The sequence below is a fragment of the Myotis daubentonii genome, chromosome 1 (assembly GCF_963259705.1).
Source record: "Myotis daubentonii chromosome 1, mMyoDau2.1, whole genome shotgun sequence".
Classification (NCBI taxonomy): Eukaryota; Metazoa; Chordata; class Mammalia; order Chiroptera; family Vespertilionidae; genus Myotis; species Myotis daubentonii.
This window is the reverse complement of record NC_081840.1, coordinates 88,857,946-88,874,864: the sequence shown is the minus strand read 5'-3', so window position 1 is coordinate 88,874,864 and position 16,919 is coordinate 88,857,946. Positions and strand designations below refer to the sequence as shown.

The 16,919-nt window shown below is 41.6% G+C and overlaps 1 protein-coding gene across 5 annotated transcripts in view; it reads left to right on the top strand.

Annotated features, from left to right (window-relative positions):
• Positions 1-16,919, top strand: part of SNX6 (sorting nexin 6) — an 80,874-nt gene that overhangs the window by 60,636 nt on the left and 3,319 nt on the right. For 3 of the 5 annotated variants that reach the window (XM_059710426.1, XM_059710417.1, XM_059710453.1), the window contains 3 exons: positions 3,502-3,588; positions 13,226-13,385; positions 13,470-13,555. In XM_059710426.1, coding sequence (XP_059566409.1) covers positions 3,502-3,588; positions 13,226-13,385; positions 13,470-13,555 — 333 coding nt within the window. The remainder of the gene's footprint in view (positions 1-3,501; positions 3,589-13,225; positions 13,386-13,469; positions 13,556-16,919) is intronic. The other 2 variants (XM_059710435.1, XM_059710443.1) reach the window with 2 other exon arrangements.

Below are 16,919 nucleotides of genomic sequence, written 5' to 3'. Positions count from 1 at the left end.
TTGAGGCCTCGATCCCCACTGGGGGGCATGCAGGAGGCAACTGATCAGTGATTCTCTCTCATCATTGATGTTTCTATCTCTCTCTCCCCCTTCCTTCCTCTCTGAAATCAATAAAAATATTTTTTTAAATGATGTACAGTTTAAAAATATATACACACACACACAACTGCAGAAGGATTCATTCATGGTAGTAGTAATTTAATAATGACATAATCTTGGTTTTCAAGGATCGGTCCTAGATATAATATTTCACATTTTTATCACTTGATAGAATAGTGAAAATGTTTATTAGATGATTAATAGTATTTAGCTGAGAGTGGTAGTGTCTAGTCCATTGTAGAAATCTGATTTTAACATGACCTTTTTAATTGAGTGATAATGTAGTAGAGACGAGCAAAAGAAAAGAAGATACTCTCTCACAAAGGAAAAAGTTTTTATTTTTTTTTATTTTTTTGGAAAAAGTTTTTAAATACATAAATGTCGTTATACTGGGATCCATAGAGCCCATTATTCTGCCCTTGCTATTTGTACAAGTGAACATTTTCTAGGAAAATAGGTTTTTTTGTGTGTGCATTTAAATCATAAGAATAGGGATCTGTATCAAAATAGCCTTATGTCAGATCTTTTTTGTTATTATTAATTCTCACCTGAGGATATTTTTCCATTTTTGGGGGCGGGGAGGGGGGGCAGGAGTGGAAGGGAGGGAAGGAGAGGGGCTAGAAAGAGAGATACAGAAACATCAATGCAAGAGGGACACATCCAACAGTTGCCTCCCTTGCACACCCCAACCATAGGCAGGGTTCAAACCTACAATCCAGGTATGTGCCTTTGACCAGAAATCGAACCAATGACCCTTTGGTGCATGGGCCGATGCTCTAACCACTGTGTACACCGGAAAGGGCTATATGTCAATTCTTTTTTAATATGTTTTTATTGACTTCAGAGAGAGAGAGAGAAACATCAATGAGAGAGAAACATTGACCAGCTGCCTCCTGCATGCCCCCTATTGGGGATGGAGCCCGCCACCCAGGCATGTGTCCTGACCTAGAATCGAACCAGCGACCTCCTGGTGCATGGGATGACACTTAACCAACTGGACCACACCGGCCTGGCTATGTGTCAGTTCTTTTAGAAGCAGATGTCAAGATGGGATTAGATGTGCAGGAGATTTATTGTGAGGATCAAAGAGGAAGGAGCAAGAATAAACAGGAAGAGCCTACAGACCACAATGCAGGTCTACACCTGTGAAAGAAGAGAGCAGAGGAAAGAGGACTGGGTAGGAAGAGTTCCAAATTGTAGCAGAGTTCTAAGAATGTTCCGTCCAGGTCAGAGAGGAGGAGTCTTTGAGCCAGAGTTGCCCATTAAAGGAATTTTGCGTCAGGTAAAAATGGACTGGCACTACTTCCCACTGTGCTTTGTCAGTGTCTGGGTACAGCCAAGACAAGAAGGGGAGGATGGCAGATTGCCTTGGTACGAACCTGGTTCTGGATCCAGAGAAATTGCAGTTGAGACTACCAGTCAACTATGCTCCTTGGAGTAAGCAGTTTCTCTTGAAGGAGATCTGAGTGGTGCATTTCCATAGCCACCACAATCCTTATTTCTTTTAGTATTTGCATGGTATTCTGGTTATTCTTGCTGTGTGACAAAGCATCCTGAACCATTTTATTATGCTAATGAATTCTTTGGGTCAGGAATTCAGAAAGGGCATATCCCTATGGGGTGCTTCTGCTCCATGGTGACCTCTGTAGGGAAGATATGAAGGCTGGGGACTGGAATCATCTGAAGGCTCTTTCACTCATGTCTGGGGTTGATTCTGGCTGTCAGCTGAGACTTCCGTTAGGGCTATTAGCTGTAACACCTACACATGGCTTTTCCAAGGAATTGTTGAGGCTTCCTCACAGCATAATGGGTAGGTTCTGAAAGTGAGAATCCCAGCCCAACTGGTGCAGCTGAGTGGTTGAGCATCAACCTATGAACCATGAAATCATGGTTCAATTCCCAGTCAGGGCACATGCCCAGTTTGCTCGCTCGATTCCCCAGTGGAGGGCATGCAGGAGGCAGCCAATCAATGATTCTCATCATTGATGTTTCTAGCTCTCTCTCCCTTTCTCTCTGAAAGAGAGAGAGAGAGAGAGAGAGAGAGAGAGAAAAGAGAAGAGAGGAGAGGAGGGGAGGGGAGGGGAGGAGAAGAAGAAAGAGAGAGAAGGAAGGAAGGAGGGAGGGAGGGAGGGAAGAAGGGAGGGAGGGAAAAGAAAAGAAGAGGGGAGGGGAGGGGAAAGAGGGCATCCCTAATGGTGGGAAGTGGAAGCTGCTAGTTTAATAAGACCTAAGCCTGGAAACTGCCACAGCATCACTTCTGTGTCAGTCAAACAGTCTCAGAGCTCAGATTCAGGGGATGGGCACATACCTTACTTCTTAATGTAAGAAGAGCTTGTTTAAAAGCATCCAGCATCCATATAGCATGTAATCTCAATCTGTCTAAATTGATATATCTCCATCACTTTTGGATATTCTTTGTGTCTATGCTTTTATCTATTGGGTTACAAAGTTTACTACATTTATTTCTCCATAAAGTAATATTATTTAGAAACTTCAGAACTTTGTATTGAAGTATATTATACATATAGAAAACAGCACATATCAGAAGTGTACTTTTCAGTGAAATTTTTGTTTAACCTTTATTGTTGAGAGTATTACAGATGTCTGCCCTTTACCTCCCAACCCACTGTCCCCCTCCACCTGGTTCCTTCCCCATCTCAGTGAAATTTTACAAATTTAACACATCTATGTAATGAACACCCAAATCAAGAAAGAGAACATTACCAGCAACCCGGATGCCCTTCCTAGCTACCAATTCCTATAAGGCTAACCACTATCCTAGCTTCTAACACCATAGATTAGTTTCATTTTCATATTTTCTATAAATGCAGTATGCATTCTTTTGTGTCTAGTGTCATTTAGTCAATATTATGTACATAAGATTCGTCCATGTCGTTACATGTAGGGGTATTTCCTTCACTCTCACTACTGTATAGTATGCTATTGCAAGGATATACTTAAATTTATCTGTTCTCCTGTTTGTAGACCATTTGGATAGTTTCTAGTTTGGTGCTCTTTACAAATGGTACTGCTAAGACCATTCTTGTATATCTTCAGTTGAACATAGTGCACTTTTCTGTTGGGTGTACATAACTAGAAGGGGAATTGGTGGGTCCCAGGGTATCCATGGGAAAAGATTTTGTAGATACTGCCAAACTGTTTCTAAGTGATTGTAACAGTTTACATTCCCACCAGAAGGAATGAGCATTGGGTTGCTACACAAGCTTGTAATACTTGGCACTTTTTTTTTTTTTATTTTAGCTATTCTGGTGGATGTGCAGGGGTTTTTTTATTTTAACTATAGTTATTTATACCTTTAATTATTTACAGTAATTAAGAAAGAAAACACTGAGTGTAGAATATAAGTGATGAATAAATGCCAATTTTCTTCCCCTTTTTCAGAAAATAGAAGCACGAGTGTCTGCTGACGAGGACCTCAAACTTTCGGACCTTTTAAAATATTACTTAAGAGAATCTCAAGCTGCTAAGGTAACTTTATTGTTGATTGGAGTGTTTTTGTTTTTTTGTGGTTTTTAAAAATATTTTTATTGATTTCAAAGAGGAAGGGAGAGAGAGAGGGAAACATCAGTGATGAGAGAAAATCATTGATTGGCTGTCTCCAGCACTTGCTCTACTGGGGATCGAGCCCGCCACCCAGGCATGTGCCCTTGACCAGAATCAAACCCAGAACCCTTCAGTCTGCAGGCCGACACTCTATCCACTGAGCCAAACCAGCTAGGGCTGTTGATTGTTTTTTTTAAATGAACTATTTAACAAAAAGCCATCTCTTTAAAGTTGTTAGACTTAAGATTGTCAAAGATGATTTATCTCTTGATTTTAAATTATATTTTCCTTTCTTTAATTTATTGATTTGAGAGAGAGAGGAAAGGAGAGAGAAACATGGATTTATTTTTCCACTTATTTATGCATTTGTTGATTGATTCTTATATGTGCCCGACTGGGATTCGAACCCACAGCCTTGGCTTATCAGAGCAACACTCTAACCACCTGAGATACCTGGTCTTGTCTAACGTATGTTTCTAAGTCTGATTTTTAGAAATTGTAAGTCAGGGGTAAATAAAAATTTCCTTGGTAAACTTCGGGTATAATATAGTCTAAAACTTTTTTTATGAATTTGGTATACTTATTCCAGAAAAATGCCTGCAAAGACAAAAGTAAAACCCCCAAATAACCCAGCAGGCGTGGCTCAGTGGTTGAGCTTCAACCTATGAACCAGGAGGTCACAGTTCAATTCCTGGTCAGGGCACATGCCTGGGTTGCAGGCTTGATCCCCAGTAGGGAGCATGCAGGAAGCAGCCGATCAATGATTCTCTCTCATCATTGATGTTTCTATCTCTCTCTCTCCCTTCCTCTCTGCAATCAATAAAAATATATTTTTTAAAAAATAACAGTTGTATAGCTAAAGGATTCCTAATTTGATCTATATAAGTCCACTATTAAAGGTGAGAGAAAGAGAGATCTATAAAACAAGAATAGGTTTTATTTTAAGGCAACTCAAGTTTCCTTTTGGAAATCTGCTTAGATACAAGACTAAAACTTACTAATCAAAAACATGTTTATCGCCAAAACCGGTTTGGCTCAGTGGATAGAGCGTCGGCCTGAGGACTGAAGGGTCCCAGGTTCGATTCCGGTCAGGGGCATGTACCTGGGTTGCGGGCACATCCCCAGTAGATGTGCTGGAGGCAGCTGATCCATGTTTCTCTCCCATCGATGTTTCTAACTCTATCTCTCTCCCTTCCTCTCTGTAAAAAATCAATAAAATATATTTAAAAAAAAAAAATTTAAAAAAAAAAAAAAACATGTTTATCAAAAACATCTTAAAAGCACAGAAAAGAGGCATTGAACAAACCAACCTCAGGGGTATGGGGGTAAGGGGGCAAGCAATCCATAACAGGACTTGTATGCATGCATATCAGCATAACCCATGGACACAGTCAGTAGGAGGGGTGAGGGCATGTGCTGGGGGGTGGGAACAAGCGGGGAGAGGTCAATGGGGGAGAAAGGATTCATATGTAATACTTTAAACAATAAAGAATTTTTTTAAAAAAGCATAGAAAACTTAGTGACTCAAATACTCCAAAATCAATGTTAATTTATCAATTGATATATTGCACAGAAAATTCTCATTTGACCAGTGGTACTTTGAACACCATTCTTTCATTTCTTATTAAATTATAAAGAATTCTTTTAAATTTGAGGACTTGGGTACTTGCAAATATACCATCCATATAAAATTATTTTAAATCAGATTGTGTCTTATAAACGATTTACATTGGATGGGTTAGGATAAAATGAATTGGTCACTTTTGAAGACTTTTTTTTTTAATATATTTTATTGATTTTTCACAGAGAGGAGAGGGATAGAGAGTAAGAAACATCGATCAGCTGCCTCCCGTGACGGGGGATGTGCCTGGAATCAAACCTGGGACCTTTCAGCCAAACCAGTCAGGGTGAAGACTTTTAATTTATTATAATATATAGTTGTTAATAGAAAACCTTTAGAACGGAACATCGCTTTAAAAGTAAATCCAAATTTTTTTAGTAATCAGAAGAAAGAATTGAAACTTGCTGTAGCCGGTTTGGCTCAGTAGGAACCAAAGGGTCCCAGGTGTGATTCAGGTCAAGGGCATGTACCTCGATAGCAGGCTTTTCCCTGGCCCGGTCCCTGGTTTGGGCATGTGCATGAGGTAACCCATCTATGTGTTTTTCTCTCATCAATATGTCTCTCTGTCTTTCCCTCTCTCCTCCACCCTCTCTAAAAATCAGTGGAAGCCCTGACCGGTTTGGCTCAGTGGATAGAGCGTCGGCCTGCGGACCGAAGGGTCCCAGGTTCGATTCTGGTCGAGGGCATGTACCTTGGTTGCGGGCACATCCCCAGTAGGGAGTGTGCAGGAGGCAGCTGATCGATGTTTCTCGCTCATCGATGTTTCTAACTCTCTATCCCTCTCCCTTCCTCTCTGGAAAAAATCAAAAATATATATATAAAAAAAAAAATCAGTGGAAAACATATCCTCGGGTGATGATTTTTTTTAAAAAAATGTAAACTTAATTGTAAGAATAAAAAGCACACACACTACAATTGCATATCACCATACTCTTTAATTAGAATGACTAAAATGGAAAAATTCTGACAAAAATTATAGCAACTGGCCCTGGCCGTGTGGCTCAGTTAGTTGGGGGTCGTCCCGTATAATGAAGGGCTGCTGGTTTGATTCCCGCTTCCCGGTGTGGGGCATGCAGGCGGCAGCTGATCAATGTTGGGCTTTCACATTGATGTTTCTCTCTTCTCCCTTCCTCTCTCTCTAAATATCAATAAACTATTTTGAAAAATTATAGCAACTGGAACTTTCACACACAGTAGAAATATGATGCAATACTTTGAAAAAGTGTAACAGTTTCTTTAAAATGTAAGCATAGACTACCGCCCTAACTGGTTTGGCTCAGTGGATAGAGCGTTGGCCTGTGGACTCAAGCATAGACTACCCTATGATCCAGTAATTTCAGGTTAGATATTTTAAAACATATGTCCCCATAGATATTCACATCTGCTTTATTTGTAATAGCTGAAAACTGGCAACAACAACCCAAATGTCCACCAACAGGCGAGTAGATAAACCAATTGTGGTATAGCCAGCCATACAGTGGAATGTTACTCAGCAATAAAAAGGAATGAACATCTCATTCAAGCAGCAACATGGATGAATTTAAAAAGATGGTGAAAAAAGCCAAACTATAGAGAACGTAGTTTATACTAGAGTTCAGTCTGTGTTGTACATTCTGTTGGTTTTAACAAATGTGTGATGATATGCATTCACCGTTATGAGTGTCATCCGGAATAGTTTCTCTGCCCTAAAAATCCTCCGCTCTCCACCTGTTCATCCTCCTTCCTCCAACCCCTGTTGGTCTTTATACTTGTCACCATAGTTCTGCCTTTTCCAGAACGTCATATAGTTGGGCCTTTCAGACTGGCTTTTCCCACTTAGTAATACGCAGGTAAGTTTCCTCTATGTCTTTTCATAGCTTCATAATTCATTTCCTTTTAGCACTGAGTAGTATTCCATTGTCTGGATGTACCAAGGTTATTTCTCCACTGACCTACTGAAGGACATCTTAGTTGCTTCCAAGTTTTGGCAATTATGAATAAAGCTGCTATAAACATTCATGTGCAGGTTTTGGGTGGACATAAGTTTTTAACTCTTTTGAGTAAATACCAAGGAACACAATTGCTAGATCATATGAAAAGAGTGTGCTTAGTTCTGCCAAACCATTTTCCAAAGTAGCTGTTTATTTTGCATTTCCGAGAGTTCCTGTTGCTTCTCATCCTTACCGGCATTGGGTGTTGTCAGTGTGGATTTTTGGCCATTCTAAAAGGTGTGTGATGGTATCTCATTGTTCCAGTTTGCATTTCCCTGATGACAAGTGATGTGAAGCATATTTGTCATCTGTGTATCTTCTTTGGTGAAGTGTCTGTTTTTAAAATTGCCCTTTGGCCGATTTTTAAATTGAAATCATTTCCTGTTGAATCATAAGAGTTCTTTGTATAATTTAGGTAGCAATCCTTTATCAGATATGTCTTTTGTAAATATTTTGTCTTAGTCTGTGGCTTGTCTTCTCATCCTCTTGACAGTGTCTTTTGCATAGCAGAAACTTTTTTTTATCCTAACAAGGAAATGTTTTTATTGATTTTTAGAGAGAGAGGAAGGGAGAAAGAGAGAAACATCCATCAGTTGTCAACCAGGGATCAAACCTGCACCTTTTTGGTGTACGAGATGAAACTCCAAGCAGCTGAGCCACCCAGCCAGGGCTGCATAGCAGAAAATTTTAATTTTAAAGAACTCCACCTTATCAATTATTTCTTTCATAAATCATGCCTTGAGTGATCACCAAACCCAAGATCATCTGGATTTTCTCCTATACTATCTTCTAGGTGTTTTGTAGTTTTACCTTTTACATTTAGGTCTGTGATCTACTTTAAGATAATTTTTGTAAAGGGTGTAAGTTCTGTGTATGAATTTATTTCTTTGCATGTGAATGTCCAGTTTTCCCAGCACCATTTGCTGAAAAGATTTTTCTCCACTGTATTGCCTTTGCTCCTTTATCAAAGATCAGTTGACTATAGGTCTAATGCTGGGCTTTATTTTGTTCTATGAATCTATTTGTCTATCTTTTTTTCTACCAGTACCACACTTTAGATTATTGTAGCTTTATAGTGTAAGAAATAAGGCGAGACCTCAAATTCAGGGGTCCTGGTAGAACACAAAACATACTTGGGAGCCAAGCAGCAAGGCAAACATCTTCACTTCTACGTAGAAGGATGCGCAGCACATGGTCTAGAACAGCGGTTCTCAACCTGTGGGTCGCAACCCCTTTGGGGGTCAAACAACCCTTTCATAGGGGTCGCCTAAGACTATCAGAAAACACATATATAATTACATATTGTTTTTGTGATTAATCACTATGCTTTAATTATGTTCAATTTGTAACAATGAAATTGGGGGTCACCACAACATGAGGAACTGTATTAAAGGGTCGCGGCATTAGGAAGGTTAAGAACCACTGGTCTAGAAGCACATGCACACTGAGCAGGCTGTCTACTTGGCTTTTTAATTCTGACACACGTGACCTGTCCCTCACTCTTGATTGGAGCTCAGGCGCACAGTCTTTCGCGATTGGCTAATTTGAAGGGAGGGATTGACCTTTGCCATTTAAAGGTGGCAGCCCCCAGGGGAGCTGCAAGCCATGCGGCCAGCATGGCAGCTGCTTAAACTGTTCTTTTTTTTTTTTTTTTTAATATATTTTATTGATTTTTTTATAGAGAGGAAGAGAGAGGGATAGAGAGTTGGAAACATCGATGAGAGAGAAACATTGATCAGCTGCCTCCTGCACACCTCCCACTGGGGATGGGCCCGCAACCAAGGTACATGCCCTTGGCTGGAATCAAACCCGGGACCCTTCAGTTGCAGGCTGATGCTCCATCCACTGAGCCAAACCGGTCAGGGCCTAAACTGTTCTTTGACAGAAAAAGTTACTTGTTTATTCTCACAATAGTAAGGCTTCAATTTCAAGTAGGTAATGTCGGTCCTCAGAGTTTGTTCTTATCCTTTAATATTGTGTTGGTTATTCTGTGTCTTTTGCCTCTTCACATAAAATTTAGGACCATTTTCTTGATAATTACAAAAAAAAAGTTTTCAGCTTTTACAAATAAAGCTGATTTGAATCTAAATCTCAAGTGGGAAAGAATTGATTTTGACAATATTGAGTTTCCCTATCCATCAACATGGAATATCTCTGCATTTACTTAGTTCTTTGATTTCTTTTATCAGTTTTTCAGTTTTCCTCCTACAGGTTTTGTATATATTTTCTTAGATCGATACCTAAGTATTTTATTTTCTGGAGTGCTAATGGTATTGTATTTTTAATTTCAAATTTTACTTGTTCATTGCTGGTATATAAGATAGCAGTTGACTTTCGTTTATTAATGTTGTATCCTACAACCTTATTATTCTTATTTATTAGTTCAGGAGAAGTTTTTTCATGTGGTTTTTGTTTTTTTCAGATTTCTACATAAACAGTCATGTCATCTATTTATTTCTTCCAAATCTGTATACTTCTTATTTCCTTTTCTGATTGCATTAGCTAGGACTCCCAGTTCGATGTTGAGAAGGAGTGGTGATATTGGACATCCTTGTGTTGTTCCTAATATTAGTAGGAAAGTTTATAATTTCCCACCATTAAATCTGATATTACTTGTAGGTTTTTAGTAGATGTTTTTATAAAGTTGAGGAAGTTCCTTCTATTCCTAGTTTTCTGAGACAGTCAGTTGATTGTTGACAAGGGTGCTAACACAGTGTAGTGGAGAAAATAAAAGACTTTGCCCTAGCTGATTTGGCTCAGTGAATAGAGCGTAGGCCTGTGTACTGAAGGGACCTGGGTTCGATTCCAGTCAAGGGCACATGCCTGAGTTGCAAGCTCGGTGCGACTTTCAGGAGGCAACCAATCAATGATTCTCTCATCATCGATGTTTCTATCTTATCTCTTCCTCTTCCTTCCTCTCTGAAATCAATAAAAATATTTTTTTTAAAAAAAGAAAGACTTTAACAAATGATATTGGACAACTGAATAGTCACATGAGAAAGAATAAAGTTGGACCCCTTCCTCACATCACACATAAAAATGCACTCAAAATGGCCCTGGCCAGTGTGGCTCCCTTGGTTAGAGCATTGTCCTGTGCAGTCGAGGTGCATGGAGAAGGCAACCAATCCATGTTGATCCATGTTTCTCACCTCAGTGTCTGTCTGTCTCTCTCTGCCTCCCTCCCTCTCTCACTCTCCCTTTCCTTTCTCTAAACTCAATAAAGAAAACATATCCTCAGATGGGAATTAAATATCCTATATAATAAAAGGCTAATATACAAATCGACCAAACAGTGGAACAACCGGTCACTATGATGCTCACTGACCAGCAGGGGGCAGGCGCTCAGTGGAGGAGCTGCCCCCTGGTGGTCAGTGTGCTCCCACAGGGGGAGCACCACTCAGCCAGAGCCTCTCCTGCCTCTGTGGCAGCACTAAGGAGCCATCAGTCGGACATCCCCCGAGGGCTTCCAGACTGTGAGATGGACCAGGCCGGGCTGAGGGACCCCACCCTCACCCCCAGGTGCACGAATTTTGTGTACTGGGCCTCTAGTAAATATATATTATCCTATCTAATAAAAGAGAAACATGGTAATTGGCGTACAACCGCTACCCTTCCCATTGGCTAATCAGGGCGATATGCATAACGGGGCGGCGCCCCAACTCCCCAGTCGGCCCTGCTCTGAGCCTGACCAGGGTCTGCACCTAGGGATTAGGCCTGCCCTCTGCCACCCGGGAGCAGGCCTAAGGCAGCCAGGCAGCTTGAAACTAACATGAGGCTTCCTTGCTTCAGTGACAGAGGACTCCAACGTTCCCCGCCTGCCTTGCCGGCCTCTGAGCTTGCAGTTTAAGAAACATTGTAACAAATATAGAAGCTAACAAAACCCCAGGAACCAGCTTTCAGCAGGCTGGGATCTCAGAGCTGGAGCCAAGCCTCAGAGCTAAAGCTGGCCCAGAATAAAAAAGAAAAAGAAAAAAAGGAGCAGTTGGGAGCTTCAGTCCCTGCCTGAAAACAGCCCTCAGCCCCTCACCCAGACTGGCCAGGCACCCCAGTGGGGACCCCCACCCTGATCCAGGACACCCTTCAGGGCAAACCAGCCAGCCCCCACCCATGCACCAGGCTTCTATTCTATATAGTAAAAGGGTAATATGCCTCCCAGCACTGGGATCGGATCAGTGGAGCTGAGAGGCCTCCCGGCACCGGGATCAGCATGACGGGGCAGCGCCCAAACCCCCTGATCGCCCTGCAGCTCTGTGTGTGACAGGGGAAGGCACCCAACCCCCTGATCGGCCCTGCTCTGTGGGTGATAGAGGGCAGCACCCCAACCCCCTGATCCGCCCTGCTCTGTGTGTGACAGGGGGCGGTGTGCCAACTCCCCTATCGGCCCTACTCTCTGAGTGACAGGGGGGAGCTCCTCAACCCCCTGATAGGCCCTGCTCTGTGCGTGACAGGGGGGAGCTCCCCAACCCCCTGATCGGCCCTGCTCTGTGTGTGACAGAGGGCAGCGCCCCAACCCCCTGATTGGCCCTGCTCTGTGCATGACGGGGTGGTGCTGCAACCTCCCCATCGACCCTGCCTTGAGTGTGACAGGCGGCGGTACCCCAACCCCCCAATCAGCCCTACCCTGAGCGTGACTGAGGGTGGCATCGCAACCTCCCTATCCGCCCTGCTCTGTGCATAACCGGGCGGCGCCCCAACTCCCCAGTCGGCCTTGCTCTGAGCCTGACCAGGGTCTGCACCTAGGGATTAGGCCTGCCCTCTGCCACCCGGGAGCAGGCCTAAGTCAGCAGGTCGTTATCTCCCGAGGGGTCCCAGACTGCGAGAGGGCACAGGCTGGGCTGAGGGACCCCCCTCTCCCCCCTGAGTGCACAAATTTTTGTGCACCTGGCCTCTATCTATATAAAACCCTAATATGCAAATCAACCCAATGGCGGAACGACCAGTCGCTATGATGTGCACTGACCACCAGGGGGCAGATGCTCAACACAGAAGCTGCCCACAGGCCCCCACCAGTGGCGGCGGGGGATGGGGCCGGCGAATGAGCAGCACCAGGCCAGCCAAGGCAGGTGCAAGTGGGGGGGCCCCTGATCGCCCCATCAGTCACTCTGTGGCCCATGGCAGAGGGTGGAGCCAGCGAGCAGGCAGCACCAGGCCAAGCCGGGTACGAGTGGGGACCCCAATCACCCCACCAGTCGCCCCACAAATCCAACCTGATCGCTGGCCAGGCCTAGGGACCCTACCCATGCACAAATTTCGTGCACCAGGCTTCTAGTTTAGCAATAAAAAGGAAGGTACTGATTCATGCTGTAACACAGATGAATTTGAAACTTTATGCAAAGTTTAAAAGGCCATATGAAAGTCCAGCCGGTGTGGCTCAGTGGTTGAGTGTCAACCTATGAACCAGGAGATCACTGTTCAATTCATGGTCAGGGCACACACTCAGATTTTCAGCTCCATTACCAGTAGGGGGCATGCAAGAGGCAGCCAATCAATGATTCTTTCTGATCATTGAAGTTTCTCTCTCCTTCTCCCTTTCTATGAAATCAATAAAAACATACTTTAAAAAAAAAAGCCATACACTTTTTAATGACATGTCCAGAATAGACAAATCTGTAGAGAAAGAAACCATTAATGTTTGGAGTGGAGGTTGAGGATGGAGAGTCACTGTTAATGGATATGGGGTTTCTTTTGGGGGTGACAACAAATAGTCTAACATTAATTGTAATGATGGTTCAACAACTCTGTGAGCATCCTAAAAGCCATTGTACTGTGCATTCTGAATGAGTGAGCTATGTGGTATATGAATTATATCCCACTAAAGCTGTTATTTAAAAAAATACAAGAGTAGCTGGCATGTGGTATTCACAGTGTAAGTGTTATCTCTGAGGAAGATTAGGTGGAAGTGGTGGAGGTGGTTGAGTGTGGCTACTAGAAATGTGCAGCATCTATTATTGTAAAGCATTCTCTTTTATAGGATCTCCTCTATCGAAGATCCAGGTCACTAGTGGATTATGAAAATGCTAATAAAGCACTGGATAAAGCAAGAGCCAAAAATAAAGACGTTTTACAGGCAGAAACGTCCCAACAATTATGTTGTCAGAAATTTGAAAAAATATCAGAGTCTGCAAAACAAGGTACTGTTACATTATCCTTTAATAAGGTAGGTATGTTTTACACTAGTATGTAAATAAAATAATCCTAATTTCTTTTGTTCACAGAACTTATAGATTTTAAGACAAGAAGAGTTGCAGCATTCAGAAAAAACTTAGTGGAATTGGCAGAGTTGGAACTAAAGCATGCAAAGGTAATGTCATAAAGGGTTAACAATTTCAGGAACTTAAAATTTACAAAGGAGTCAGTTATAAAACTGATTCCAAAGGATACTGTAAGAAATATTACTGAATTGAAATTAAATTTTCCACATTTATTTCACTCCTTTAAAATATTTGGTTTTAGTATTATCCTCTTACAGAGTTTTTTACAGCTCTTAAGTTCTTTCTTGTAGTTAATATAAAACTTAGCGCAAACCTTACAGTAAATATTAAAAGAGAATCTTAGAATTGAGAGAGATTTCTTAAGTGATGTCATTCAAACAAGAATAATATCTATAATGACTCTGGTGGTCAGCTCTGCAAGACTCTGGTATCTAATATAGAAACCAGTGTCTTTTTCTTTTTTTTCTTTTTTTTGACTAGTTGTTTAAAAAATAAATCTTTCGCCTGGTTGGTTTGGCTCAGTGGATAGAGCGTTGCCCTGCGGACTGAAGGGTCCCAGGTTCCATTCTGGTCAAGGGCACCTGCCAAAGTTGCTGGCTCGTTCCCCAGTGGGGGGCGTGCAGGAAGCAGCCAAGCTATGATTCTCTCTCATCATTGATGTTTCTATCTCTCTCTCCCTCTCCCTTCCTCTCTGAAATCAATAAAAATTAAAATATATATTTTTAAAAAATAATAAATCTTTCTGCCCTGGCCAGTTTTTCTCAGGGGCTAGAGCTTTAGCCCTGAGACCGAAGGGTCGGGTTTGATGGTTTGATTCCCACTCAAGGGCATGTACTTGGGTCGCAAGTTCCATCCCCAGCTCTGGTTGGCGTGTGTTCAGGAGGCAACCAATCAATCTCTCTCTCTCTCTCTCTCTCTCTCTCTCTCTCTCTCTCTCTCCCTCTCTCTCTCCCCCTCTCCCCCCCTCCCTCCCCCTCTCCCTCTCCCCCTCTCCCTCTCTCCCTCCCTACCTTTCTTCCACTCTTTCTAAAAAATCAATGGGGAAAAAAATATAAAATAAAAAATAAATGGAAAAATATCCTTGGGTAAGGATTAATAAACAAATAATCTCTCTAAATATATACAAATATCACTTGAAAAATAATTTTTAATATACTTTTATTGATTTCAGAGAGAAAGAGAGAGAGAGAGAGAAACATCAGTGAGGAGAATCATTGATTGGCTGCCTCCTGCATTCACCCCTATCAGGGATCAAACTCACAACCTAGGCATGGAACTGGTGACCTTTCTGTGCATAGGACAATACGCAACCAACTGAGCCACACTGGCCAGGGCTGTCTTCATGTATTTTAGAGGGGGGGGGGGGTGAGAGAGAGAGAAATATGTATTGGTTGCCTCCCATACACACTTTGACCAGGGATTGAACCTGCAACCTGGGTATGTGCCCTGACTGGTAGCGATGCTCTAAACACCAAACCACACTGGCCAGGGCCCATCTGTAAGAACTATTAAGTGTACAGTTCAGTCGTGTTGAGTATGTTCACATTGTGCAACAGGTCTCTAGGATTTTTTGTTGTTGTTGTTTATTTTTATTAAATCTTTATTGTTCAGATTATTACATTTGTTCCTCTTTTTTCCCCCCATAACTCCCCTCCTTCCAGTTCCCACCCCACCCTCCTCCCTCACTCCCCACCCACTGTCCTCATCCATAGGTGCACGATTTTTGTCCAGTCTCTTCCCGCATCTCCCACACCCCTTTCCCCCCCCAAGAAGTCAGTCCATTCCCTTTCTATGTCCCTGATTCTATTATAATCACCAGTTCATTCTGTTCATCAGATTATTTATTCACTTGATTCTTAGATTCACTTGTCGATAGATGCATATTTGTTGTTCATAATTTGTATCTTTACCTTTTTCTTGTTCTTCCTCTTCTTAACACTAGATTGCCCAAGGAAGTCATTTTGACTGCTTTTTAATTTCAATTAGAAAAACTGATGTATATAATGACAGAATTTCTTAGAATTTGGTGACTTTTTATACAACATATAAATGCATTTATTAGTAATTGTAGTTACCCCCCCCCTTCATTTCCGGTATATATATATATGTGTGTTATACCTATATTGCCCAAAAGCAGTCATTTTGACTGCTTGGGAAATTATGACTCTTATTATTGAATTGAGTAAATTTCTTATATGACCAGTTCAGCTCTGTATTGAAATAACAGTTTTCATTTTTTTTCGATTACCGTCACATGATAACATACAAGTACATGATAAATTGTCGATACTGGATAAGTTGCAGTTGCTCAATTAGCTAAACTAGTACTTGTTATTCGAATCTTTATGCAGTGATACTTGTTCTAATAAGTTGTTTATTTTATTTCTTTTGCGCCCTTAATTCATGAAAGAAATGTCGAATATAAGTGAGTTATTGGAAAAGCTAAGGAACATAAGTGAAGAGTGCTCCGATATTATTCTTTCACAATGCAGTCATTTTGACTGCTTTTGGGCAATATAGGTATATACAAAATTTCGGTCTTTCTAGTGTTAAAGGATACCTTTCAGCATTTCATATAATACTGGTTTAGTGGTGATGAACTCCTTTAGCTTTTCCTTATCTGTGAAGCTCTTTATCTGGCCTTCACTTCTGAATAATAGCTTTGCTGAATAAAGTAATCTTGGTTGTAGGTTCTTGGCATTCATCACTTTGAATATTTCTTGCCATTCCCTTCTGGCCTTCAAAGTTTCTGTTGAGAAATCAGCTGACAGTCGTATGGGTATTCCCTTGTAGGTAACTGGGTTTCTTTCTCTTGCTGCTTTTAAGATTCTCTCTTTGTCTTTTGCTCTTGGCATTTTAATTATGATGTGTCTTGGTGTGGTCCTCTTTGGATTCCTTTTGTTTGGGGTTCTCTGCGCTTCCTGGGCTTGTAAGTCTATTTCTTTCACCAGGTAGGGGAAGTTTTCTGTCATTATTTCTTCAAATAGGTTTTCAATATCTTGCTCTCTCTCATCTTCTGGCACCCCTATAATTCGGATGTTGGTACGCTTGAAGCTGTCCCAGAGGCTCCTTACACTATCTTCGTATTTTCGGATTCTTTTTTCATTTTGCTTTTCCAGTTGGTGTTTTTTGCTTCTTCACATTTCAAATCTTTGACTTGATTCTTGCGCTCCTCTGGTCTGCTGTTGGGAGTCTGTATAGTATTCTTTATTTCAGTCAGTGTATGCTTAATTTCTAGTTGGTTCTTTATCATAACATCAAGGGTCTCATTAGATTTCTTATAGATCTCATTAAGTTTATCGGCGGCTTCTAGACAGTTCTTGAGAGACCTTAAAAGTGCGGTTCTGAACTCTATATCTTCCATTGACAATTTTGTCCTGTTTCTTTGTCCCCACATTTTTTTTATGCTTTCTTGGTGCACCCCCTAGTGGTCTTTGTGCGCAGTCTTGTTGT